The sequence below is a fragment of the Grammomys surdaster genome, unplaced genomic scaffold (assembly GCF_004785775.1).
Source record: "Grammomys surdaster isolate TR1022 unplaced genomic scaffold, NIH_TR_1.0 261, whole genome shotgun sequence".
Taxonomy (NCBI): Eukaryota; Metazoa; Chordata; class Mammalia; order Rodentia; family Muridae; genus Grammomys; species Grammomys surdaster.
The window spans coordinates 4,175,795-4,203,210 of record NW_021604702.1 but is presented as its reverse complement, the minus strand read 5'-3'; the positions used below and the strand labels follow the sequence as shown (position 1 = coordinate 4,203,210).

The 27,416-nt window shown below is 42.3% G+C and overlaps 1 protein-coding gene and 1 pseudogene across 1 annotated transcript in view; one reads left to right on the top strand and one right to left on the bottom strand.

Annotated features, from left to right (window-relative positions):
- Window positions 1–27,416, top strand: part of Atg5 (autophagy related 5) — a gene marked incomplete at its 5' end in the record, with an annotated part of 64,663 nt that overhangs the window by 18,853 nt on the left and 18,394 nt on the right. The window contains one exon of the mRNA XM_028775805.1: window positions 3,640–3,734. Coding sequence (XP_028631638.1) covers window positions 3,640–3,734 — 95 coding nt within the window. The remainder of the gene's footprint in view (window positions 1–3,639; window positions 3,735–27,416) is intronic.
- On the bottom strand, window positions 10,578–11,129 carry LOC114627906 (annotated as a pseudogene).

Genomic DNA, 27,416 nt, shown 5'->3' with positions numbered 1-27,416 from the left:
TGTGCTCACACACACACCTCAGGTGTCCACTGTGCGTGTCTCACACACACACACCTCAGGTGTCCACTGTGCGTGTCTCACAAAGCACACATCAGGTGTCCACTGTGCGTGTCTCACACACACACCTCAGGTGTCCAGTGGCTAGAATCATAGGCATGAACCACCGTGCAGGGCTCATGAACTGGTAATGTTCTGCATAAGCTCTTCTGGGTGTTTTCTTTTGTTTTTAGTTTTAATCTTTGATGGGTATCTGTAAGGACCATCATTACAAACTGCAAGTGTGGAGACACCTGGTTACATCTTCTCTTAGGCTGCCATTCTTTGACTTTTATTTGTGTCTTTTAATAACTATAAAAATTACTCAGGCTGTGCGTGGTGGCACATATCTGTAATCCTAGCACCTAGGAGGCAAAGCCTGGAGGGTTGGTGTAAGTTAAAGGCCAACTGGCCTACCAGTGATTTCCAGGATAGCTGAGAATACAGACTAGAAGTTTTGTCTCAAAAAATTAATTAATTAATTAATTAATTAATTAAAAAAGTCTATTCTTGGTCACAGTACTTCTAGCACTGCTTGGAAAATACATATTTTCTAAGAATGTTTAAAAGTAACTAATACAGATTCTTTGTGGTTTTAGTTTTTTATTACATTTAATTTGTGTGTATGTGTGTATGTGTGTATGTGTGTATGTGTGTTACAAGGTAGAGGACAACCTGCAGGAGTTTGATTTTCTCCACAGTGTGAGTCCCAGGATCGGACTCAGGTTGTCAGTCTTGGGGACAAGGGGCTTTACTCACCGAGCCTTCTCATCAGCCCCTGCTCAAGAGATAGAAACCACACTTAAAAATTAAAGTCTTACAGAGAATGAGTTATGTGCTACGTAAGGCTGGATAAGAAAAGCTTGTGTGTACCCCTTTCCCGTGGCTGGGGTGCAACCTCAGTGGGGAGTGGAGTTAACACCTGAGTTAGAGAGGCTTGTCCCTTTCCCAGGCCACTGTAACCCACCAGTAGTCAGGGTAACGTAGTTGGTGAACAGTAGGGACCCAGAAGGCCCTGTAGTGCCTCCACTGTGTTTACAGACAGGAAGCTTTCTGCGTGCTGACTTCTGTCTTCCTAAGAAGACTACACAGCTGACACATATGACAGGAGTGGCATCTCCTTTACTGTTCTTACCCTAGTGGCTCTGACCCATCTTGCAGCCGTTGGAAACTACAGAAGAGCCTTTTGCTTTGCCATCTCAGCACACTTTGCTGAGAAGTCTGTTAAGTGGTTGCTGTTGTAAAGACTTGCCATATTGTAGTGCATTAACTGAAGGGTGAATTGGAGGCTAGGGTGGATGGGCTCCTTGCTCTCAGTTGACTCATCACCCTTCAGTACCCTGACACTGTTTCCCTTGCATCGGCAGTTTTTGAGTCAACATGGTTGCTTGGCAGAGCTGTCCTATGTATTGTAGTGTGTAGCACTTTTTCTGGGCTTCCATTCAGTAATCTCTAGGTACACAGACAAGTTTTGACAACCAATAATGTCTCCAGACAGTTAACCAATCTCTCCTGCAGCCTTAAATCTTTCCCAGTTGAGAATTAGTCTGTTTTCTGGTTGTTTTTTCTCTCCCTCTCCCTCCTGTTGGCATCCGTGTGAATCTATGTTAATGAAGATTTGCTTTGGGGATGTGCTTTGCAGCATCTTGAGTCAGGGTCTCAGTCTTCTGGCTGGCCTGGATCTTGCTCTGTAGATCAAGGTAGCCACAGACCTGTAGTGACGACCTCATGCCTTTGACTCCCAAGTGCTGGGGTCACAGATATGACACCATTCCCAGCTCTGCTGGAGGGCTTTTTGTTTGTTACAGGGTCTCAAATAGCCTAGGATACCCTCAGACACACTATGTAGCCAAGGTTAGCCTTGGACTCTAGATCATCCTGCCTCTATCTCCCAGGAGTGTTGGTTATGGAAGTGTGCCATCATGCCTGGAACCCATAGTAGGGGGAGTGGATCTATCCCCAAAAGTTGTCCTCTGACCTCACATGTGCGATGTGGCATGTGTGCCTGTATTCATACACACATCATATCATACACAATAATAAATTAAAACCAGTTAGAACTTTGGACATTTCTCCAGAGAAGTCTCCTACATAAATGGCCAGCAAGCACATGAATAGGTACTTTGTCATTAGAGAAATGCAAATCACAACTGCATTGCATTCCTGCCTCATACTGACTAAAATGTCCATTAAAAAAAGCAAAAACAAAAATGGCCAGATGTGGTAGCACAAATGTTTAATCCCAGCACTTGGGAGACAGAAACAGATGGCTGTCTATGAGTTTGAGGCAAGCCAAGGCTGCATAGTGAGACTGTCTCAAAACAAACAGGGCAAAAATGAAGAGTGCTGGGAGTGACACGTAGGGATTACAGCTCTTTGACCTTGCTGGTGGGAATGGAAAACGGTTTAGTCACTTTGGAAAATAGCTTGGCAGTTCCTTAAAACATTTACTGAGTAACAGTTAGAAAGCTTTGCCATAAGACATAGAGATTTCACTCCTGCGTCCACCTAGAGAATTGAAAACATATTCATACAAAACATGTACACTGATGTTCTTAGTCGTGATTTATGATAGCCAAAAGTAGACATGACTCAAATATTTCTAAGTTAATACAGTTTTGTAACTCTATACCACTGAATGCTTATTGGATCATAAAAATAACTGAAAGGCTACATATTATAAGAACAAACTTTGAAGACATCATACTATGCATGTGTGCACACATACATGTGCACAAAGCAAATGTAAAAAACCACATACTATATGATTGCATTTTCAAAAAAAAATGACCTTTGAATTTACTTAGAAAAGAGCTAGACTCTACAGTCTATGATCTGCAAACTATAACTTAGTAACATTTTAATTCAACCTAAAAAAAAAAAACCTTTAAAGTGTAATCAGTATGAAATTGAGCTGCCGTTGACATTTCACACATGCACATTCTATATATTGTTTCCCATCCTCCCTCACCACACGCTGTGGATTGAGTCCAGGGTTTTGTACATGTTAGGCAAGCCAATTCAGCCAGGGGATTACATCCGTCCGTGCTCGACACCCCCACCCCTGTATGTGTGAGCCCTTCCTTACCTTTAGTGTGCCAGTTAGGCTAAGTGCCTGGCCCGGTGCTGGGGTTACAAGCGGGCACCACCGTGCCTGGCAGTTTTGCATAGGTTCTAGGAGACTGGACTCAGGTTCTTGTGCTTTCAAGACAAATTCTATACAGACTTTGCCCCAGCACCAGGCTCCACATTTCTTTACGCTCTTCTACACTGTTGTTTGTATAAGTGCTGATTAATATTCACGTTGTTCGAGTTTGCTCTTATATAGATTAGCAGAGGAAGTTAGACCAGAGTCAGTCTGTCTCTACTGCTGGCCTTCGCCTTGATAACAGAAGTCACATACCTGTTGAGGGTTTATCTTGGGAGGAAAAAAAGATGTTAAAGATTAATTTCATATCTTCCTTTTGTTAACATTAAGAGAAAAATTACAAACAATGTCTTAATGCTTTTCAGGAACTTCTGCATGGTTAAGACTTTTGTGTCTTTTTATGAGCTAACCGATTATGATGTTTATTCTTAATAACAGAATTTATTTCATTTCAGACAGATTTGACCAGTTTTGGGCCATCAACCGGAAACTCATGGAATATCCTCCAGAAGAAAATGGATTTCGTTATATCCCTTTTAGAATATATCAGGTAGGAAGTAACATTATGAAAAATGTTTTAAAAGCTTTGGACATCATCTGGAAGCACTGGTTTGTACGGGAACCTACTAGCATCTGGGTTTACATCCAGGTTTTTCAGATATGTCTTTTGCTGGTAATAGAATTGGAGATTGCATTTCAGGGACTGATTCATAGTTGCTACTAGTTATGTCCAGTGTACTGGCTGATTCAGCTGTGTGCTACTTGTAACCGCTAAGATAACACAGGAAGCATGTTTGAAGACTGTTTTGCTGAGAGAGTCTCAAGTAGCACAGACTGGCTTGGAACTTACCTAGTGTAGTCTGGCCTTGAACATGGACCTCAGCCTCTTAAGTACTGCATCTGTCCCCAGTGTGTCTGGGTCTACACTGGGAACCCAGAACTTGTGTGTGTTAGGCCAATATTGTGTCAGCTGAACTGCGTCCCAAGCTCCAAGGCTTCTTAGCTTTTGAGACAGGATGCCCACAGCAGCCCCACTGGCCTTGGACTCTCCTCAGAGCCTACTCAGTGCTGGGGTTATGTGGGTGTGAAAAGTGGGAGAAATGTTTAGTTTGCCTGATGTGTGTTCCCCTCCACAACACGACAAAGCAGCACCGTCAGTGCTGTCAGCAAGCAGCATCCTCTGTGCACTTGACTTAGGACTGCTGTTACTCTTCTTGTTTTTACTGATTTTATTTTTTGCTGCTCAAGGTGGGTCCTGGGCACCCTGCTGTTTCTGACAGAAGCATGCGTACATCAGGCCTGGTTTGTGTTTGCTGGTGATCAACTGTGATGAAGTCTCACAGAGATCACCTGTCTCCCCAAGGAGTCTGCTATTTCCTAATTCCGTGTTTGCTCCTGAGGAGAATGAGCCTCCATGGGGAGGAGTATCAGGACTGTAGACCTCAGGTCTGGTAGGCAGGCTTACAGCAAACTGACACAAAGTCAAGGTAGGATTCTGCTTGATGTGTGCCAAATGCTAAATAAACCTTGAGGGCTGCAGGTGTAGCTCAGTACTAGCGTGCTCAGTACTAGCAAACATGAGGTCTTGGAGTCAGTTGCTGACACTGTAGAGTGTCTTGATAGTATTTTAGAGGCAGGGTTCCTACTCTAATGACAAATCATTTAATAGCAGAAATTGAAAGCATTAGTACTCCGAGTTAGCGTTGCAGGTGTTATTTGCAAGGTTTATAGGTTTGCAAAGGCACTGTTACATTCATGCTCAGTCCCCCAGTGTCCAGAAAAGCGCCCTGCACGTAAGTTCTGTTAACTCATACTTTCATATGCTGTGAGCTCTCTAGTAGCTTGCTGTCAAGTATTCCACAGCCTCACAGGGTGCCTAGATTGTGAGATATAATTGAATTTAAGAGTTATAGTTGTCCAGTAGTGCAGGTGTCTGAGAAGAGGCCTTCCTTTTTTATTTTGTTTCAGGGACATTTGTGAGGTCAGGTTATCTTCTGCTTCAGTGTCACCACATAGAAGCATCAGGTGTGGAAAAGGTGTGGAGAGTGCATGTGTTGGGGGGGAGCATAGAGAAGAGATGGTCTTTTGTTTTGGAGACAGGCTTTACATCGTAGATTAGCCTGACCTTGAACTCACAGGCTTTCAGATAGTAGCATTTCAGGTGTGTGTTACCACCCTGACTTGAGAGAATGGTTTTTATGCAATTCTGTCATCAGGTAGAAAGTGGGAACTTAAGAGAATTCTCAGAACTGACTTCACTAGACCTGGCTGCCAGATGGAGGTTCTATGAGAACCAAGCTTCCTGCAGGCCCTTTCCTGTGTGGGGGCGGGGAAGGAGCAGGGCACTGGATGTTTCTTAGTTGCCTTACAAGCCTTTCTTCCTTTCCATCTTGGTTCTGAGTTGAATCTGAATAAATCTGAATAAAAAAGTTGGTATGTAAGTAAATAACAAAATTTTAGATTTATAGTTTTCGGTAATTTATTGTATCTTAGCTTTCTTCATTTCTTTCTTACATTTTTAAGTGTTTTTTGTTTGTTTGTTTTTGTTGTTTATGCCCTGACCAAAGGAAAATGGGGCCTCCCTTTCTTTTCCTAATTATATTCTAGTAGTAGCCTCAGGTCTTGGCTTCCACTTTCTAGTGATTGTATTTATGCAGCATTTTGATTAACACGGAATCTGAGCATCACACACACAAACACAAAGGACTTGACATTAGTAAGAATATTTAAAGAAAACCCAGAGCCCATGGTTAATAGACAAAAAGTAATTTTTGCTAAAATAGTTCACTCTGAAGAGGCTCCTGTCACTTCCCCAGGAGAGTTCAGAGGAAATGTAGAATTAGCAGCTAGACCCAGGTCTGATGTGTCAACAGTTTATGTTTTGTTTGTAAGTTAAGCTTATCACATTTATGTAACATAATTATGAGTGAGGCAACTTGAATGTAGCTTGGCCAGATGAGCCAATAAGAATCTAAAATTCCGGGACTGGTGATATTCCCCGTACGCTGGACTTCTACAGAGATGTCAGATGCTGTTTTCCATATGCAGTAGTGTTCCTCAGGGACTCAGAATGAGTACCACCAAGTGACAGAATTGTAGGGGTAAAAGTCAGCTTCCTCCAGAATTCTCTAGCGATGTTACACACCATTTCTCTGTCATTTACATAGTAGTCAGTGTGTGAGTTTCAGGTCTATGTTCCTGAACTCCAGGTGCTTCAGTATGAGCCAGTGTTCTAGAAATGAGGCTAACAGCAAGAGGTGTTTCCAACATGTAGCCAAATATTATTTAGAATTACACACATAATAAGTAAGTAGATGGTATTGATAAGGTTACCTCCAAGAAGCTGTGTGAAATGGCCACGAAAGGTCTGGGCATTGACATTTAGGCTGGATTCTCTAGACATCGGGGTTTATGCCCTGCAGTTAGCACATTGTGAGGAGGCCATGTCTTTTCAGAAAGGACAGGGTATCTAACTGTCTCTCTGCAGTGAGTTCACTAAGAAAGCTCAGACTGTCATTTGTCTTAAGTGACACGGTCCACCCTGAGCTGTGCACTGAAGAGTCGGGTGGATGGTATTGTATATTGCTGCTGCTACACTACTCCTCTTAGAAAGCTTTTAGTACAAAGGTTAAAGGAAACTAATGAACTAAGTGTACAGATAAGTGTGATTTTAGTGAAGAGGAGAACTAACTGTGCCGTAAGTCAGATGGCAGTGGGTCTGCCTTCCGAGAGTGCAGAAAAGGCCTCCTTAAGGAAGTGAGGCATCCAGTACTGAGCGAGGGGGCCGAGAAGGGGGAGTGGGCTCAGCATAGGCAAAGGGACTTGTGAAGTGTTTGTAGCTGAAAGAGACACTGATTTAGGCATAGACATCAAGAGTTAGAATTAAGTAAGGAATAAGGCCGCAAAGGAAAGGGTTCCTGCATTGAGGAAGCCTCTGTCAGATAAAGAATGGGGAGACTAAGGGGGAAGTCTGATGGTCTGGACAGCTGCCAGTCATTTAGTCACTTTGTACTGTGGCTTGCTTAGACTCTTCTCAGGAAGAATTTAACAGCATCATTTTAAGTTTTAAACAATAAAGAAAGGTTGGGAAACGGTGCCTAGTTCCTAAGGACGCTCAGATGATGTCTGCCTGTGTTTCTCAGCTGTAAAATAGTCAGAGTTAGGTTTGTCTGTGCTTCTTAGTCACCAGAACTCTGATCCCCACCCCCCCATTGTTTCAGTATAAACCGTTTACTGTATCGCTAAAGCCTCGCTGATGTCTTAATTTGATTGAGAGGTTTGCTTGCCAATTTTACTTAAGCAAATCTACTTACCGTCTATTGTGATGCAGTGAAACCTTTGAGAATGTAATAGTTAAGGGATTTCGTAGTTCATGATTTTAACCAGAAACTAGGTTGGCTGGGACTAACTTGTACTTCCTAATCTGAGGAGGGGCCAGATTTCAGACATCGATGAATTTTCTGAAGTTCTTAACCAAAATGTGTAGCAAGTGGTGACTCCCCGTGCACTGCTCAGGGGACCATGCCGCACAGACAAACAGAGTAGCTCTCTGCCAAGAAACAGAGAGCTGTGCTTCCTTCCCCACTCTCCTCCTCCAGTTTACTGCATGGTAGTGAGAAGTTACCTCTGTCCTCTAGCTGCCTTGTGTTTCAGTTACTATTTTGCCATTACCTTTAGCTGAGAAGCTAGAGACCAAGAAGGGGTCCTTACTGGTTAGTAAACTGAATAGTTTTTTAAAATTTAGTTTTAACTCATTTCCAAAGAATATGTATTACAATTTGTCATACATTTTGACTGTGCTGGTGAGCTCTAGTTTTTTTTCTCCTAGTAAAAACTAGCCTTTCCCCACAGGCCTCTTCTACTGTATGTTAGAGTAATTAGAATTGTTACTAGAGTCTATTTCTGGATGGCTTACATCACTTATATAGTGTTCTAGTTCACTTTGATTTGTGCTTATATTTTTAAGATTTATTTGTGTGTGTGTGTGTGTGTGTGTGTGTGTGTGTGTGTGTGTGTGTGTTTGCTTGCATGTATGTGCACCATGTGCATGCCTGGCGCTGTGTGAGGACAGAAGAGGGCTCTGGGCCATCTGGAGCTGGAGCTGTGGGCAGTTGCAAACCACCACACAGGTGCTAGCAAGGGAACCCCAGTCCTCTGGAAAAGCAGACCAGCTCTCCAGCCCTCACAAATCATTTCTATTCAATTTTAGCTTTCAGTTTTCAGTTAGCTGTGACCCGGCTTATGTTTTCTGTTGGTTGGTGGAGTGAGGGGAGTCTCATGTAGCTTAGGCTAGCCTTGTCCTGCATAGTCTAGGCTGCCCTTTAACTCATCGTTTTAAGAGCTGTAATCACAGGCATGAGCAGCCATGCCCAGCTCTATTTCTTATCTTCATAGTCTCTATTATTTCGTAAAATACATTTTCCTACTTCCTTAGTAATTTTCACATTGGTTTTTTATTTCTCTGTATGCATTAAAAAATAGTCTGTAAAAGTCCCTGTCTAGCTTGTTCAAGTCCAGTGCGTGTGGTTTTTCCCTTGTCAGTCTATTTCCTTATTTTCTTGCTTGGGTTATAATTTGTGTGGTCATCTGACAATTTCAAAAGATTCCTTAAATGCCTAGAATAAGTGCATCTCCCTGTCGTGTGTGTGTGTGTGTGTGTGTGTGTGTGTGTGTGTGTGTGTGCATTGCATGACTAAAGTGTGCAAACAACCAGTGTATAAGCAGCTGGCTTTACTTTTTATATGGAGATATAGTCACCACAGACGAGAGTGAATGCAGTTCTGTTCCAAGTCTGTTTCTTCTAGATTACCATTGATGTGTTGGGGGTTTCATAGCAGTTCAGTTTCTTATTTCTAGATTTTCCTATCCCATTTTTTGGGCTAACTTGTTTGCTATTGCTGTTGTCTTCTAGTAGCTATGAAATTTAAAAACTTTTTTTCACTGAGTAAGCTTGATGTCTGACCAGATAAATCCTAGGACAGACAAATGACAGTTTTCTGAAAAAGAACTCAGCCATGTTCTGGCCATTCCTCTAGTGATAATGCTGCCGTAACCCCAGGTTGAGAACGTGTGTGGTCCACTGTAAAGCTCTGGCCTGAGATGGAGTCTCAGAAAGCTAATGTAGTATGAAGTCTCTTGGAACAAATGTCCCGCTAGTTGTTGCAAGAACAAGTTAGTTTTAAGAAACACTTGTTAGTGTTTTAGTTTCTTCTCTTGTTGTGTAAAGTACCCTGACAGAAGCGTCTTTTGTGAAGGAGGAAAGCTTATTCTGACTTGCAGTTCTAGGGGTCAGTGCTTCATGGTGGGAAAGTAAAGGTAGCTGATTGCATCACATCCACAGTCAGGAATAGAGAGTGATGAACTCGTGCTGCTGCTCCTACCTCAGTTAGTGTAATCAACGTAAACCCCACAGGCTTGCCCAGAGGCCCGTCTCCCTGGTGACAGCTCATACTAATCACGTCAGTGTTCTCCTTGTTTGTGGAGGAAGTCATATGATAGGCCAACACTCCATTATTGAAGAAGGTGACTCTACTACCTCCAAGGCTTGAGAAATGGATTTTGTAGAAATTTAGAGAAAACAGTAAAGATGAAGTGTTTCCTAGGGCTTTGTTGTTCTTGGTTTGACTGGGGTAAGGGGTAATTTTAAGACAGTGTCTTACTGTAGCCCTGACCAGCCTGTAACTTGCTGTGTGCTGGCGTTGAGCTGTCTCCAGAATGGAAGGTGTGCAAGCCTGACTGCTACCTCTGTTGTTAATGATTTCTAAAGTACAAAAGGTTCCACTTATTACTCTACTTAAGTGTCTGGTGTGTGAGATGACCAGGGATTGCCTTCTCTACAGACTTCCAGCTTAGAACTAATGCCCCCACCCCAGAACATCGGAAAGAATGACTCGAGTGTGGACCATGGCAGCGGTGAAATGGAGAGGTTTCAAGCCATACAGGACTGGACTCTCAGGATTGGAAAGCAAGTCCCAGGACAGACGAGGCCAGCTGTTCCCAAGCTGTGGTTTACAGCCCCGCTGGGGTCATAGATCAGATATCTGCATATCAGATAGCCGTATTACTGTTCATAACAGTAGCAAAATCACAGTTATGAACTAGCAAAGAAATCATTGAATGGTTGGGGGTCACCACAACCAGAGGGACTATAGTAAAGGATTGCAGCATTGGGAAGGTTAAGAGACATTTGGACACTTATGTCTCACTTCTTGATCTTCTTTATCTAAAAAATATGATTGTAATATTTTGTTACTGAGGAGATCAGACGTGTCTGGCTCACAGTAAACGTTTAAGAATGCTTGATGCGAAAAAGAGGTACAGCTGCCGTCTGGTCAGCTGTGTACTGGGCAAGTCAGGGTACCTTAAGTCACACTTTTTTTTTTTTGCCAGCACTATGTAAATGCTTTATTTCACGTCAGCTGGGGCTGCCTCCTGGGCTGCTTCATAGGTTCTCGATGGGCTGATGGGGCCAGTACGGGTACTTCTTCTTGTCTAGCTTGGTTTCTGGGAAGATCTCATTCAAGTCATCAATGGTCATCTGCTCAAAGGGAATTATGTTCTTCAGTTTCTCCAGCTGCTTCCCATACTCCTGGATCCTGACCTGGGATCCAGACAGGAACTCAGCACAGCTCTTCACGGCCTCCTTCTCCTCCTGGTCCACCAGGGCTGTGTATTTATCCTCAGGCACGGGGATCTCCAGGGCAGTATACTTCCTTTCAAAATCATCCACCAAGCCAGCCTTGGCCACGTTGGCCCTATAGTAAGCCCAGTCAATCGCTGGTGGTTTCTCAGACAGACTAGCCAACCTGGTGTGGAGGGTCTCATTAAGTTCTTTAGGGCATTTCCAATTGCCCTCTGGTTTTGGGGTATGATCTCCACAAAAGATACCCAATCAATGGTTTTTAGAGCAAGTTTACGCCCAGCCATCTTGGGATACTTCACCGACCCCCAGCCAAATCACACTTTTGTTGCACATTATTTTAATGTTTTGTCAGGCTTCCGGTACTTATGAGCAGTGGAATGTGTGTGCTGAGTTGTTCATGACGCGGGCTGTGTGTGCTCTGCTGTATCTGTAGTTTCTACTACACGCAACATAAGCCTGTGGTTCGTTTCCTGATTCTTTCCCTGCCAGTTGACAGACTCCTTTCTTTGACTCACTCATTCTAATGGCCCAGAACAATCTGCCTTTAATCCTCCCATTTGCTTCTTATCCCTTCCTCCTCACAGAACTTGTCGTGGTTCCTGTAAAATTGTCTGTCATGTTTCTTTCCCTCCAAACTGTAGCATTTTGGTTTGGTTTGGTTTTGAGACAGGTTCTTGCTCTGTAGCCAGGGTTGCCTTTGACCTCCGCTGCCTCAGCCTTCTGAGTGCTGGGACTAAGTACATACGCCACCACACACAGCTAGGAGACACAGCTAGGAGATGTTTGTTTTGCTCTTAATTTGATAGTACTTATAGCTATCCAGCATATGTGTTTTTGTTTTGATGGTCACTTGATATTAACATAACTATCTAGCATCTAAATCACATGGTATTGTTTAAAACTACTGTTTTATTTTCTTGCCCAGTTAACTTCTCAAAGAACTAGGCACTCCTCTCCCAGTGCCTTAGCCTCCCCTCCCCATCACTTCCGGCAAGCCTCTCCTAGCCTTTCACCTGGTGCTGTACTTGGGTCAATTCTTTAGTCTTATCTTAGGTATTACCCCTTTGCTGTGGCAGTAACAAGGAGTCTGACATCTTAACACTGATTTTGGCGTAAGACAGCTTGGCATAAAACTGACTTGCCCAACTGGCTACCTGCTGCACAACTGAGCTGGAGCCTTCTTATCTTCAGCTTTCCCTTGTTCATGTAATACAGACAGTGGTTTTATTATTTTCTCTAAGTCATTCTGTCGACGTGTGTGTAGATTTTCTGTATTTAGTAGACTGCTGAGGAAAAGGATTATCTTTGCATCTTGATAGCTGTTATAGACTGTGTCTTACCGTTAGGAGTGATTGAATAATAATTTTAGTGTTGTTTTAAACATATCTGAATCTTATAGTCCCTGTGCTCATTTTAAAATAAGTAGGTAAATTGAGGCCTGCAGGGGGCAGTCCAACACAGCAGGTTTTTAATGTACTCAGTAATCTCAGATGGCTTAGTGTTAAATTACTTCCTATGGGGAAAAGTTTGTAAGGAAAGCAAATTATATACGAATAACAGCGATTGCTAACGTTTATTTTGTATTTTTGAGGACCAGATGCTGTTTTAACTATTCTACATGTGTTGTGTTTATTCCCTTACGTGTTCATGTTCTATATACAGATGAGATCATTAAGAGATACTCTGGCCCGTGATACTCACTGGCTTCATCCATCTGGTGATTAGAAAGCCAGGGATTGGAGCAGAGACAGTGGAGCCTCTCGGCAGAGCCTGTTCTCTTTCATGGGCTGTTGGGTTCATTTCTTTTGTTTTCTTAGCCTGTCATTGCTTCTCATTTGAAATTATGTTCAGTTTGTACACATGTATATTACCCCTCCCATTCTGTGCTTCCAACCCTCAATCCCCTTTCTTCTAATAGAGAAAAGTCACAAACAGTGTGAAGAAACTGAGTTCGTTACCTACCAAGTAGGCAATTTTTATTGATCCCTTTAAGATCAGTTTTAGGAATAGAATGGATGCCATTGCTTGTACCTGTGTGTGAGACAATCTGCAATAACCTTGAAGCCTCAGCCATTAATATGTCATCTTAAAAGGTGCTGTGAAGGAAACCGTTTCCACAGATTCACTGAGACGTTCTTGGTTGTAAGAAACAGTATTTGGGGGATGAGGTGATTCAGCAGGGAAAAATACTTGCCACGTAAGCCTGTCAGCTAGAGGTTGATCTCTGGGACCCATGGACAGGTGGAAGAAGAGAACAGGCTCCTCAGAGCTGTCCTCTGACCACACGCACATGTCAGAGCACACATGCACACACAACACACAATAATAAAGTCTCTTAAAGTGAGAGTACTTTTACTATTCTATTAACACACAGAGAGAGACAGATACACATACACACCATGCTGTCAGTTTCTGGTATGTCTTTTCTCTTTTATCATGATAGTTTCACCTCTCCTTTCTGAGAATTTGATTAGAACAGTAAGAACAAAGTCATTTTTAAAAATTGACTGATGATAATTATGTTAAACATAAGACACTTTAAAATGTTGCTACTGTTGAAAATAGAAGCATGTGTAGCACTGTTGGTAAATGCTGGTCTTACTGGTCCCATGACTAAGTTCATTTCTCCCAGCGTTCCCGGACATATGGGCTCCTGTTACCTGATTTGCCACTACGCTTAGTATGACCTTGACAGTAGCAACCCTAAGTCACTTAACATTCACAACTATCACAACTGGCCAGGTGGTTTCTTCATCACTGTTTGACTTCCAGTCTCTTCGCAAACTGTACACAGTGTCAAGATCTGGACTGCTGCTTCCCGGGAGATCCTTCAGCTACTGACAGCTCTTGCTGTCAGAAATCTGCTTAATCACTTATTTGTTTCGATAGGGAAAACTGCCTTCTAATTTTTTCCCTGTTCTTCTCATAAATGATTTTCATACAGCATGCAGAGCACACACCTGTCTGCTGAGAACAGAATCACCAGGCTTTGATTCTTAGTAGTGGTTCCTTCTTTTGGGTAAATATGAGAGTTGCTTTTGGTAGAATTACTCAGACTTTAAAAATACCTATTTGCTAATACTTTCAAGTAGGTCATATGTAAGGTACGCATTTAGGAATACTAGAAGGAAAATCAATTTGAAAAGAACAAAGCAGGCTGGAAGTGTAGACCAATGGTAGAGCATGTACTTAGCACACCCAAGAGCCAAGTTATTTCCCCAGTACCACTTACACACACACTTGCAAACGTGCAAACTAAGCAAAAGTAACTTGTATTCTTTCTGATTGGAACCTGGACTGTGTGTGTGTGCGTGTGTGCGTGCGTGTGTGTGTGTGTGTGTGTGTGTGTGTGTGTCTTATAAAAATATATGACAATGCCGTTGAGTCACATCCATTTAGAATATTTGTATTTATTCCTGAACAGTTTCACACATATATATAATGTACCTTGACTGGATCCACCCAGGCTTTCCTCCGGTCCCACTTTGCTCACACGTCCCCAGCATGTGTCCCTCCCGCCCCAGTGTCTTCCCTGAGTCCAGTTTGTGCTGCCTGCATCACACACCTGAAGAAAAGTGAGCCCGTATGCTAGTGTTCACAAGCCTTCCCCCACCCACGCTGGCATTACTGATTACTTGCAGATCATGACTGCTCTGACGTCGAGAGTGGCCCAGCAGACAGTGTTTCCTCATCCTCTCTGCTTCTTAACATTTTTCTGTCTGCTCTTCCATGATGTTTCCTGGGCTTTCTGGAAGTACATATATAGGTGTCTCGGTTATGTGCTCCCTGCTGCAGAAAGCAGCTTCTCTGACAGGCTGAGAGCAGCACTGATCTATAGGTATGAACATAAATATTTAGAAAGCAGTCTGACTACATGTTTGATAACAAATCTGCAATTGTATTTCCCTCCTATCCTGCTTAGGGTTTCTACTGCAATGAAAAACAAGACCACACACAACCTCATCTTACAGTTCCACGTCCCAGTCCATCATGGAAGGAATGCAGGGATATATCTACCCACACTAGTCACTAATCAAAAAATGCTCCACAGCTTCCCCACAGGCCGGTGTGGCAGGGTCACTTTCTCAGTTGAGGGTCTCTCTTCACAACTTCCATATACCCAGAGACTGTGCCCTCCCTGCCTATGGGTTTGCATCCAGATTATAAACCAGCCGTGGATCTCTCCTATGCACCAGGCCTCAAATGCAGTCAGAAAGCAAGTGATTTCTCCTGTAGTAGTCAAACCACTGGTTAATAGTTACAGGGCTTGTGTTTGTTCATTTTCAAGGATTCTAGGTTTGTGGTCCATGCAGATTTTTTACAGTACGTTATGCATGTGGGAGAGCAAGATGTATGTTATGTATAGATTATGTTGATCGTGAATCGACTCTGACAGCCATACATGAAGCCATTACCTAGGCAGATGCCTCTTTGCAATTTTGATGTGTTAACATTTTAATTCTTCATAAATTAATATAGTCTGCTATAAATATTCTGTTGTATTATCTGAGTTTTATGCCTTGGGACACTTTCTAGGACACACTCCGTTCTTAAAAGGATGAATTTCATGATCGTCTGCTTAGACAGGGTACCAGGTTGGTGATGGTGGGAGAGGTCACTGATGGAGGGCAGTGCCTTGAGCTGAGGGCTTAGGGAAAGCTTCTCACTGAAAGCAAGAGTCTGATTATAATTTAACAGACTGGAGACAAGTTTAGAAGACAAATTTGAATAGACCTTATGTGTACCTTGGGTGTGTTACTGTCATGAAAGCCACTGCTGCAGTCACATGCTGTGACACAATTATGTGTGAAACAAAGTAAATCAAATTGCCCGAGTTGTGAAATTGTGTTAAATTAGGGTGTTGAATGCCTGTTGAACTCATACATGATTTACTTATATAATAGACACGTGGCTAAGTTAATGCTAGTGCATGTATGAGAAGGCATGGTAGTTATTGAACTTGATTTACCCATCCTTTATGTCTTATAAGCATCTCCTCATATCATCATTGTGAACAAATAATATTCAAAATGTAGAAAATTAATGTGTGTTAAGAAATAGCATATTTTCAAAATTAAAGACCTAGAAAACAAGGTGTGGGTGCCACATGCCTGTAATAGTCCCTGTATTCTGGAGGTAACAGCTGGATGACCAGACATTCAATGTCACACTCAGCTAGACAGTAAGATAGAGGCCAGCCTGTATTAGTCCTTCTCTTGAAACAGATAAAAGCTAATGTTGTGGATACCCAATGTAGTACTTATCTTGCATAGAGATTTCAAAGCATAGATAAGAGAGTTATTGGTTATTTCTATATGCAAGAGAAAATAATTTGTTCTACTTGTTTAAATAACACATTTCCAATAGACTTTTCTCTAGATCTTTGCTTCTTTCTCTTTTTCCTTTTTCTCTCCCAGCTATCCCATTTTCCCCTCCTTTTGTAATCCTCTGATTCACTAATCTGAGAAGTGTTTTTACTACACAGTAAACCATTTCCTATTTTGATAAAAGTCTTGAAGGTTACTTTTTAAAGGAGCGTGCTGCTGAAGGGAAACTGCCTGCCTTGGCTTACCCTGAAAGCCTCTCCTCATGAGGAAGATACTTGTTACTGTAAGCAATGGCTAATTTCTGACTGGATGTTTCAAGTAACATGGGATCAGGGAGGGATGCTCTTGCTCAGGTATTCATTGTAGCTGCAGATGCTTCATATAAAACAGGGTCGAGTGGCCTTCAAAAGAAGCTGCACATCAGAGTGTGATCTGAACTCTTGTATGTTGCTTTAGGAATATCTAATGGGATCGAACTCACAAATTTACTTTCTTCCTGAATATGCTGTCATGTTAAAGTTTTTAAATTTTTTTACTTCCATGCTTTCTGTGTCTTATATTTGGTGAATTAGTTTTATTGCTTTGGAGTGTTCTAACAAGACTCATATACTATAGTTGTAGTTCGTGTTTTGTATGGCCAGGAGCATTTCCCTTAACTGCAGTTAATTCTAGGGCAGCTAAAATTTTTTGAATGGAACATTATATTATAAGTTGTAACAGCATGCTCGTCTACTCATCTCTAGTTTGGTAATTATTCATGAAGCCATGCTTACCTCAGCCACAATGTGTCCTCTCAGTCTAGTGAAGTCTTCTTCAGCTCCCTAACATACAGCCTCCCTCTCTTAGTTGGGCAAATTGTTACTTAAATTATACAAGAATTGCATCAGTCTGTTTTGTTTTCTTTTCTTTTCTTTTCTTTTCTTTTCTTTTCTTTTCTTTTCAGAGACTGGTCTCGCCACATAGGTGTGTCCAGACCCACTATATAGACCAGGCTGGGTCTTAAACTCACAGAGAGAGATCTGCCTGCCTCTGCCTCTCCAGTACTGGGAATAAAGGCGAGCATCACTGTACCTACTTTATATCAGTCTGTGATGTACAAGATCCTCCCAGAATCCTGTTTAAAGTTCATAATGCCCTGCCTTAGCCTCACCTGTACTGTTGTACGTGCTTCTTCAGTGTTGCCTTCAGTGCTACAAAGGAATGCTTCCACATGGGAAAGCCTCCTATAGGGCTAGGAAAGAAAAGATAAAGACAAGGAGCTGAATAGAAGTAGCAGGAGGCGAGTTAAAATAACTCCTTTACCAGGGTGTGGTGGATTGTAATCCCAGTGCTCAGGAGGCTTCGGCAGGAGGGTTATAACAAGCCAGTGAGGTTATTTCTTGGTCCTGGTTTGTTATGTCCCAACAGAAAGCCCAACAAAGAGGATAATTGTAATTTTATCCATGCCACAGAGGAGCTAGTGCTTCGTAGCAAACCGGAGCATGTGATTGATTGTCTGTGTAGACACAACAGGGCCCCAGGAGCATCTGGATTCTAAGTCTGCACCTGCTGGTTTGTGGACCTGAGGTCATGTGTTGAAACCTCCCATGGGCAGGGCTGATCCAAAAGGATTTTCAGAGTGAGCCTCAGCCAGTGGATAGTAGAGCATGCTTTTAATCCCAGCATTCTGAAGGCAGAGGCAGGCAGATATCCAGGCCAGCCTGGTCCACAGAGTGAGTTACAGGACAGCCAGGGCTATACAGAGAGACCCTGTTTTAAGTGGGGAGGGGGGGACCAAAAAAACAAACAAAAACCAAAAACTAAAGGAAAAGAATAAGCCTTTCTCTCTCCACCCCTTCCTGGAGGTGATTGGCAATTACCAGGAGGGTTTTCAGGACTTCCTGGGTGGCTTCTTGCGGTGGGGACATCACATCATGACCTGCTGCATGGAGTTCATTGTAGATGGCCATCAGAAAGCCCTTGCCTCTGCCATAGAGAATGTTGGACCAGGTCCCCCTGAAGAACGCCTATCCATGTTCATCCTTGAAGATCTTTCTTCAGCAGTCCAGGCTCCCTCCACACTTTCTCTCCTTACAGCAGCTCTGTGGATCCCTGCACCTTGTTACAGCTCAGACTTCAGCAGTCATCACAGCGTGGTGTATGTATTCTTAGTTTTGGGAGCATGCCCTGAGTGTGTCAGGCACCCTGAAGTAGGTAGCATAGTCAACATTGATGCCCTAGATGGATACACTGAAGCTCTCCTACAAGTTACAAATGCTATCTGACTTGCTGATCACCAAGCAGTTGCCAGGCCTCTGAACTGGTGCTCAGTGCCAGATTTGCCCACGTTGGCCTACAGGCAGTTCCAGGTGACAAAGCACTGCGAGGAGGTTCCAGATTCCAGACTTCCATGCAGCCCAGGAACACATGTTGTACTTACACTTGAATGCCAAATTGAGAGTTTGCATGAGGAGGCAGGGGAAGAGATTGGCTGGGTCTCCGCAACAGGACAAGTACTTCCTGCACGTTGGGCTTTCTGTATATCAGCCTTGATTGACTTGCTGATGTGTCGAACCCAACAGTGGCAGCATTATTAGGTGCTAGGACAGCTGGAGCAGAGGTAAACCCCATCCTGTGCACTCACCTGGAAGTGACCCCAGAGCTCTCAGGGGATTCCTTACTTGTTCAAGGTCACAGGCCATATCTTAAAAGAAAACCCATTCATGGTGACTTTGGATTTTATAAAAGTACTTCTGTTGACAACAAAAGACACTCAAGATAATGAATAAAGTGGACAGATCACATGGATGGAAGGTGACTCTGGGGACAGAGAGATGGCTCAGGGGTTTTGTAGACAGGACTGAGTTAGGCTCCCAGCACCCATTGGAGCAGCTCATTTCCCTTTCATTGTAGCTCCAAGGGACCAGGCATCTGTGGGTGCACATGTACTCATGGTGACCCTATTAACAGCATGCATTTAGTAAGCGTGCATCTGAAAGCTAACATCTAGAGCTTTAAAACCTTTCCAGCTGCAGTTTAATTATCAGGTCGTAAAATATTAAATGAGTTTTGGCAATCAGGCAAAGTTTTCTTCCATTCTAATTGAGAATTGCTGTGCTGCTTGTTCTGTTGGGGGAAATGTGAGTGCTCTGAACTGATAAAGAATGGTCCTCTAACCCTTGTCTGGGTGCTAGTGACCTTGTTTTTTTTTTTAATATAATAATTATTTTGAAGGAGCTCATAGTCACTCACAAAGCTTGAGACCTATCAGGTTGTGTAAGAATTAAAAAGAAGACTAAAGCAGAAGCCTCTGTGGCCAGCAGCAGTGTCTGGCTCTTTCTTGTCCTAACTGCACCTGAGTGTGCAGCAGTTTTAGTGGTTGTTAGTCTAGGAGCATGCCTGCCTCATTTAGACCATGACAAGTTCATGCAGCCTTCACCGTCACTCTACAGAAGTCTCACTTCTTACCTCCCGAAGAGGAAGAGGAGGTCCCCATGCCCAGTAGCTCCAGGGCACTCACTCACCCCCCCAACACTTCCACAGCCACTAGGCCATTTTCTGTCTTTGTGCTTTTTGCTCATTCTGGACATTGTAATAACACATAGTCAGTCCTTTGTGTCTGGTGTCTTCACTTGCATGTGTCCCAGGCCTGTGCTTGTTGGAGATCATGATGACTCAACTAGAGAAGTTGGGGGTGGGGGGTCTTTGAATGGTCCCGTGTACAGCTGCTGCCCAGTGATAAGTTCTGACATGTCTGCTGCAGTGAGCATTCATGGAGCTTTTCCTGATCACTTATGTTCGTTTCTCCTCTGTGGCTATTTAAAGAGTACAGTTGGCAGGCTATATGCTGATTTTTGTTTAGTGTTTTGAAGTACTGTTAGCGTATTCTCCAAAGCATCTTCACCATATTTCTTCCCATCGTGAATGAGAGTGCCAGCATCCTTGCCAGTGCTTGCTCGGTCTTATCATTTTTCAGCCCAGCATATTATACATGATATATATGTGTGTGGTTGTGTATGTGTCAGCACACATCACCCAGTTCACATGTGGAAGTTAGAGGAAAACTTTGTCAGTAATTCAAGCCTGCTAGCCTCATGTATTCCCATCGCAGCTCCCAAATAATTGACACAAAGACCTATTACGTTTATTCACAAGTGTTAAGACTGTGACTGGGCAGATGTTCAGCTTTTCTGACCCTCTAAGCTGTCTACTTCCCAGCCACATGGTCCTTCCCCTCAGTCTGAGTTCTGCTCCGTGTGAGTCCTCATGGCGATCCTTGGCAGTCTGTTCATCACAGCTCTTCCTGGACCCTCAGCCTCATGGTCGTCTCCTTTCTTCCTCCCTCTCCTCCTTTAGGCCCCTCTCCCTGGGACCAGGAGTTCAGCCTTCTCTGCCCAGTATAGGCTGATCAGCTCTTTATTAACCAATCATAGATAACTGGAGAGCATTCTTTATGCGACACTGATCCAGGAGATGGATGGTTCAATACTCATGGCAGTGCTAGCGGCTGGACTGGAACGAGATCTCAGGGATCAGAAATCTGTCTGAATACATAGTGCACAAGACCAACCCCAACAACTTGGTGGAGTCATGTCCCTCCTTTACCTTACATGGATTCTGGGGATCAAACTCGGGTCATTAGGATTGCACAGCAAGCCCTTAACCTGTTAAACCATCTTGCCAGCCCCTTTGATCATTTTTAAATGAGATTGTCTCTCTATCGTTTTGAGAATTCTTTATATATTCTAAGTACTAGTCTTATCAGATGTATGATTTGCAAGTATATTCTCTTATTCTGTGGATCTTCTTTTTATGTTGTCATTTGAAGCGCAGACTCTTCAGGTTTTGGTGACTTCAGTTTATTCCTTGTTGTTTCTCATATTTTTACATTGTCATTACTGAGAAAGCGTGACCTAACCTTGTCAACCCAAGACCACAGGCTTCTTCCTCGGTTTTCTTCTAAAAGTTTTGTGCTTTTGCTTCATTACTTTTCTTTTTTTTCTTTTTTTTTTTTTAAACTTTATTTTATGTATATGAATACACAGTAGCTGTCTTCAGACACATCAGAAGAGGGCATCGGATGCCCGTTACAGGTGGTCGTGAGCCACCATGTGGTTGCTGGGAGTTGAACTCAGGACCTCTGGAAGAGCAGTCAGTGCTCTTAACCACTGAGCCGTCTCTCCAGCCCCCTCATTACTTTTCTTGTGTTTCATAATAATCAAGTGCTTTATTGTTAAACTTGCTCTCCTGGATATTATATCAGCAGTCAGATCTATGAGTTACCACTATTATTTGCTGCTTCAAAAATTTGAACAATTTTCATATAGTCTATTGATACTTCATTGGGCTACACTGAAAAATTATATACATCATCAAAAAATAATAATATTCCCATATGATAAGCTTCAGTACTCACTGTAAAACTAGTGGAGCGTGTACAGAGGGTGGGCGTGGAAGCCGTTCTGCTTCTGTGCGGAGTCACGGGTTCTTGGCTGGGCTTAGACACAGCTTGTCTCCTGGGGAAGATATTTGACCGACCTTCAGAACAGCCCTACTTCTGAGATCAGCGTGGCTGTGCTCACTCAGACGTTTCCTCTTGCTACTTTATTTGTACAGATTGAAAATGCTTCTAATTTATTTTATGTTAATGTCTGTAAAGATAAAAAGTTCATGCAAAACTACCCTTTGACTTTTCAAAAGAAAATAAGTAATTAGTTACATTATTCTTGTATTCATCTAACTTTTTAGTGTAGCTTTCAAGACAATTAGCAAAAATGTTAAGGTTATTAAGTAGAATAAACTTTATGATTCTCTTAGTATAATTCTGAATTCTTTGGGAAGGAGATCTTTAGTGTATTGAGATAAATATTTCTAGAATTATTGACAGTACTATCTTTACTTGAGTCTTCTTCTATAGCCATGCTACTAAAAATTTCATATAAAAAAAATTAAACTGGGGCTAGGGAGCTGGCCCAGTACTTGATGCATAAATATGAGAACCTGGGTTCACACCCCTAGCACCCACATAAGCCACATGTGACTGTGTGTACCCCTGAGGTCCCTGGCCAGCTAGGCCAGCTGAAACAGGGACCCTGTCTCAAACTGTAAGGTGGGGCTGGAGAGATGGCTCAATGGTTAAGAGCACTGGCTGCTCTTCCAGAGGACCTGAGTTTGTTTCCAGCACTCACATGCCAGCTCACAACCATCTGTAACTCCAGGCTCAGGGGATCCAATCTTCTATGGGAACCAGACATGTACGTGGTACACAGACATGCATACAGGCAAAAGACATAAAAATAAATGAATAAAAATTTATATTGTAAAACATAAGGTAGAGAAGTTTTTTGTTTTTTGTTTTTTGTTTTAAAAGAAAAACCTAGATGTCAGCCCCTGGCCTGTGTGTCCACACGAATACACTGCACATACACACAAACAGTAAAACAAGTCTTTTCAAGCAGCTCTTGTCTTCCATCAGTAGGCTCAGCTTCCCAGATTCCTGTCTTCAGTGGTCCACCATGCTACTCTGAACCACATATTTTATAGTGAAAGGATGTGAGGAGTACAGAAACTGTTAACTGTATTTGCTTTAACTATTATGTGGCAAAATATATTTGGCACTGTCTAGACAGAATTACAAATACAATAATTTCAATGAGACAAAACAAACTTGAAGCCAGATGTGAGGATGTACTTGGATGTATGCTTCTCGTTTAATCATAGTCTAATTAAGACGCTGCTGCTTTGGAGATTAAGTGTTCCTGGCCATAATAATGACAGCTTTCCAAATCTAATTATTATTTCTTGGTGTCGTTGGGAATATTGAGAGGGGCTGCAGAGTATTTTAGCAGGCCCGCTCACATGTTCGTTTTCAGGTCTCCATTTCCCTCCATAAGGGATGAAAGGCTGGAGTCCCCGCTTTTCTTCCTGGGCCCCACTCACCTCCCCCAGAGACTTGACTGTAAAGTCCTCAGCATTGTTTAAACCACTTTGTTATTTTTATTAAATTAATCTTGTAATTGTGTGTATTCTTAAGCTAATTTAAATATGAACCTGGTTCTGAAAAGCATGTGATGCAAAAATTTGACATGCATGAATTTATCTGCAGTCACGTGTGCAGGGACAGTTTGAAGCCTACATCGTGTTACTGTTGGTAAAGTCTGACAGTGCGCCTGTGTGCAGCTCTTTCTTTGACTTTGTTCCATGAGCACTTACTTGAATTAATAAAGTATCAAAAGAAATTGAAGGAGACTGTTAATTACTTTTGATTCTCTCTGTAATTGGTTCTGTAACAACTACTGTTCCTTTTATTTAATAGTGCTTTAAAAGTTAGGAGGGAAAAGAATTAGCCTTTGTTTCCACATAGTGCATTGTTCAGTCTCCATTTTAGGAATTATCTATCTTATGATTATATCATAATAATTAATCATAGGTAACATTTCCCCGCTTATCCCATGGTTGAATTTCTCTTAGAGACAGTGCTTTGTGTTAGCCTTGGAATTCCAGTCACATTTGTTTATTCTGCTGAGCTCTGGACGCTGGCCCTTAGCTGGGCTGTGTTATCCACTAATTTCTAACAAGTGCTGTTACTCCAGGTTCTCATGAATGCTGAAATATGATTATCTCTTTCTTCATTAAAAAATAAATCAAGCTCTGTTACAGGTTGGAAGCTTGAGTCCATCTGGGTTTCTCCTGGTTTTCATCGTCTTTTGAAATGCTGTTTTAAAAGTTTACATTCAATGTACTATGCAGTTACTGCTTTTACTTTATACCTGCTAGGGTGTCTTTTACTCTTAGAACTTAACCTTATGTAACTTGTTAGAGTTTGGGGTTTTTGTTTTGTTTTGTTTGTTTGTTTGTTTGTTTGTTTTTGGTGGGGTTTTTTTCTCTATTTTTGTTCTTATTGGTGAGAAGTCAGGGTTTGATTTGCTTTGGTCTTGTGACCCAGCCCTGCTCATAAGTGCTTAATCACTGAGCTGTGTGACCCGAGCCCTCAGAGTGAAATTTTGTGTTCTGGCTTTATGGTATTTCCTCCCAGCACCCAGTTTATGTTTCTGTTATCATTTACAACTGTATTACAGTCACTTGCATGTGTGCTATCCATGTGTCCATGAATTAGCCTAATGATGCCCTCGTGACTACAAGACAAATCTTTAATAAAGAGTCCTGATAGAATCTACTAGAGATCCTAGGCTACATCCACAGTCCTGCTTGACTGTGCTCTACCTGGTCTTCCACTCACGCTTTTGCTACAAATGTTCTTTTAAGCTATTTTTAAAAAGAGGAAACGTCACTGTCCTCCACAGTTCTCCTTATGGCAGCCATTGTGATGTTCTTGCCATTATGAACGGAATGGAAGTAGCCGTCATTTACTATGGAGTCTTTCGGCGGCGTAGGAAAAAAATCACTGCTAGCAAGGAGGTCTGGTGACCTAGCAATTGTCGAGGTTTTTATTTTGGGAAAGTATCATTTTTGCAGAATTGGATTTTATTATTTTTTTAAGGATTTTTAATTTAAAGCATAAGTATTCTAATGTCTGAGTGGTGTTAAACCTTTGGGGGACTACTGCTAAGAAATTCTGCCCAGGCTTTAATAGGTCAGCCCCTGTCATCATTAGGTCATGCCTAATAGAAGTCTTTAAACTATCTCTCTAAAACACCGTCTTTTCTTTCCTTTGAATTAAAGCTGTTTTTAAGTTTTGTTGTCTTGAGCATTATTGTTGTTTGACAAAATTTTTCCTGGGAAGACACAACAGACAGGTCTATTCACCCCAGATAGGGACTTAATAGCAGACTGAAGTATGGACACCATCGAAATCCAAGTTCGTGAACCAGTGAATTTATTGGGGTTACTTACAGGAGTATGGGTGAGGGGCTACTCACTGAGCAGAAATGGCTCAAAGATAGCTACATCACCAGTGCCTGCCCAGCACGAATGGCAGCTCACAAAAGCTAGGAACCTGGGACACACTGTACAGCCTGCATACAGCTCAACAGGTTGCAGAGTGTCCTTTCCAAGTGCCTCAGTTGGTCTAAACCCCTTCCAGGAAGCTGGTCTAGTCTAAGAGTCATCTTTGCCCCTCAGCTTGTCTGATAGTCCTTGTAACTCAGCTTCCCTTCAAGGACAGGCAAGAGAGACGTAGTGAATCTGGTCAGTTTCAGGGACTTCCTGAAGTTATTTTGAATTGTCTTCCTTCCTGATTGAGCTTCTCTGCAAAGTGGAATGTTTTGCCCTTATCTGTACACAGCCATGTGTGTTTGTAATGTAGTTACTTTGGAGAAGTTGGGTCATTGTGTCCATAGTTCTATAAGAATGATAAGCACCAGCTAGTTCTTTATCACATCAGAGTCTATACTCTTGGACAGTATCTTAAAAAAGCATAGATGCCTGAGACTCAGGCTTGATCATAGTTTGTGAGAGTGTCTCTTACACTGTTCATGTGTTTTCTAATCTCTAAATTACCAGGGTGAGGCTGGTAAATCTGCTGGAGTTGTCCTGTCAGCACTGATAGAGCATTGGCTGATGGCCTCGGCTGTGTTTGGCAGCCTTTTTCCTTTGCATTTTCTCTGTGATCGATGCAAACAGCACTTCCCTTTGGAGAACTGTCTTGGTCGACATTTTATGGTATTGAGTTAAGGTGTGTTACTGTGGAAGATTTTATTGTGACTGTTCTTGGGAGCATGAAGTCAGGAGCTATACTGAGAAATAACAGGGCATGTGTTTTTCAATACTGGAATTAGAGTTTCCTTTTTAACATGTAGCCATCAGTATTTGGCTTTTCCTGTTTAGCCTGTTGTTTTTAAGTAGTTTTTGTATCTCCTCTACCTCACGTTTCTGCTTCTGTGAGTGAGAGAGAACAGGACCCCTTAGGGCTCACTGTGGCATTGGTGGTTCAGGCTGCAGCTAGTACATCCTGCTTGCTTCTCTCGGTTGGAATGCAGTGCCCCCGTCTACATCCCTGCCTTCCCACCCCGCCTGTCCAGGCCATCTCACCAGAGCCTGTTACACACTGACCTTCACTTCCTCTCCTACCTAGACTGTCCCCATGCTGCTTTCCATTACTGTGGAGAGCGAAAGGCCTCTTTCATCAGGCCACTTCCCTTACTAAAGGTCTTAAAAGCCTCTTGGCGACCTGGAAGACCAACAGGTCTAAGTGGGCAGTGGCGATGGTAAGTGATTGCCCTAGATCCTTTTCATTTCTCTGCTTCTGCAGCTTCCCGAACTGGACTATTTTTGTGTAGTTGATCAGTTACCTAGACATGATAGGGTTTTTTTCACATGTGTGTTCTAAACTGTTCTAAATAAATAAATTATAAAAAAAAAAAAACAAATTTTAACTGTGGGCCAGTTAGTGAAGGGAACCAAATTATTTCTGATAAGTGTTGCTGAGATATTGTTTTGCACAATTTGTTTTTATTATTGCCAAAAATTCTCAGCTGTGTTGTTCACATACAACAGTTTTTAGCATTTATTGCATATCCCTAAACTGATCACATTTACATAGATTTTTCCTCATGTTTTAGTTTCTGTTAGTTCTTAAAGTGTTAGCTGTACCCTGGAGGTGGTGGCGCACGCCTTTAATCCCAGCACTCGGGAGGCAGAGGCAGGCGGCTTTCTGAGTTTGAGGCCAGCCTGGTCTACAGAGCGAGTTCCAGGACAGCCAGGACTACACAGAGAAACCCTGTCTCAAAAAACCAAAAAAAAAAAAAAAAGTGTTAGCTGTTTCAAAAAGACTAAGAACTTCCTCTGATTGAAGTGTGTGTGTCTCTGTGTGTGTGTATGTATGTTTCATATATATAGATGGATGTGTGTGTGTGTGTCTGTGTGTGTGTGTATATATATAAAATCTCCACCCAAAAGGTTTATCTTTTTGTGTGGGTATTTGAAGTAATATTCTTAGATTAGGCATATTTTTATTCTTAGACATTTTGTGATTTTTTTTTATACCAGGAGGCTTAAAATTAAAGCTTAACATCATAAAATGGACTAACAATTGAGGTGAAAAGAAATAATTTTCATTTCTTAATTTGTTCTTGGCACAGACTTCTAACAGCACACAAAAGAAATGAGCTGGTGTTGCACAGCACTGCAGTGGCAGCACTCAGGAGGCAGAGTAGAGGCAGGATAGCCAGTTCCAAGCCAGCCGAACTACTTGATTGCAGGGCTTCTATACTCTGCTCACTGACGAAAGGAAAAGAGTCTTCAAAGTGAGCAGAGGAGCATCTCTGAGGAGTAAAGTCTGTGGTGGTGACTGTCCTGATGTGGTGGTGACTGTCCTGATGTGGTG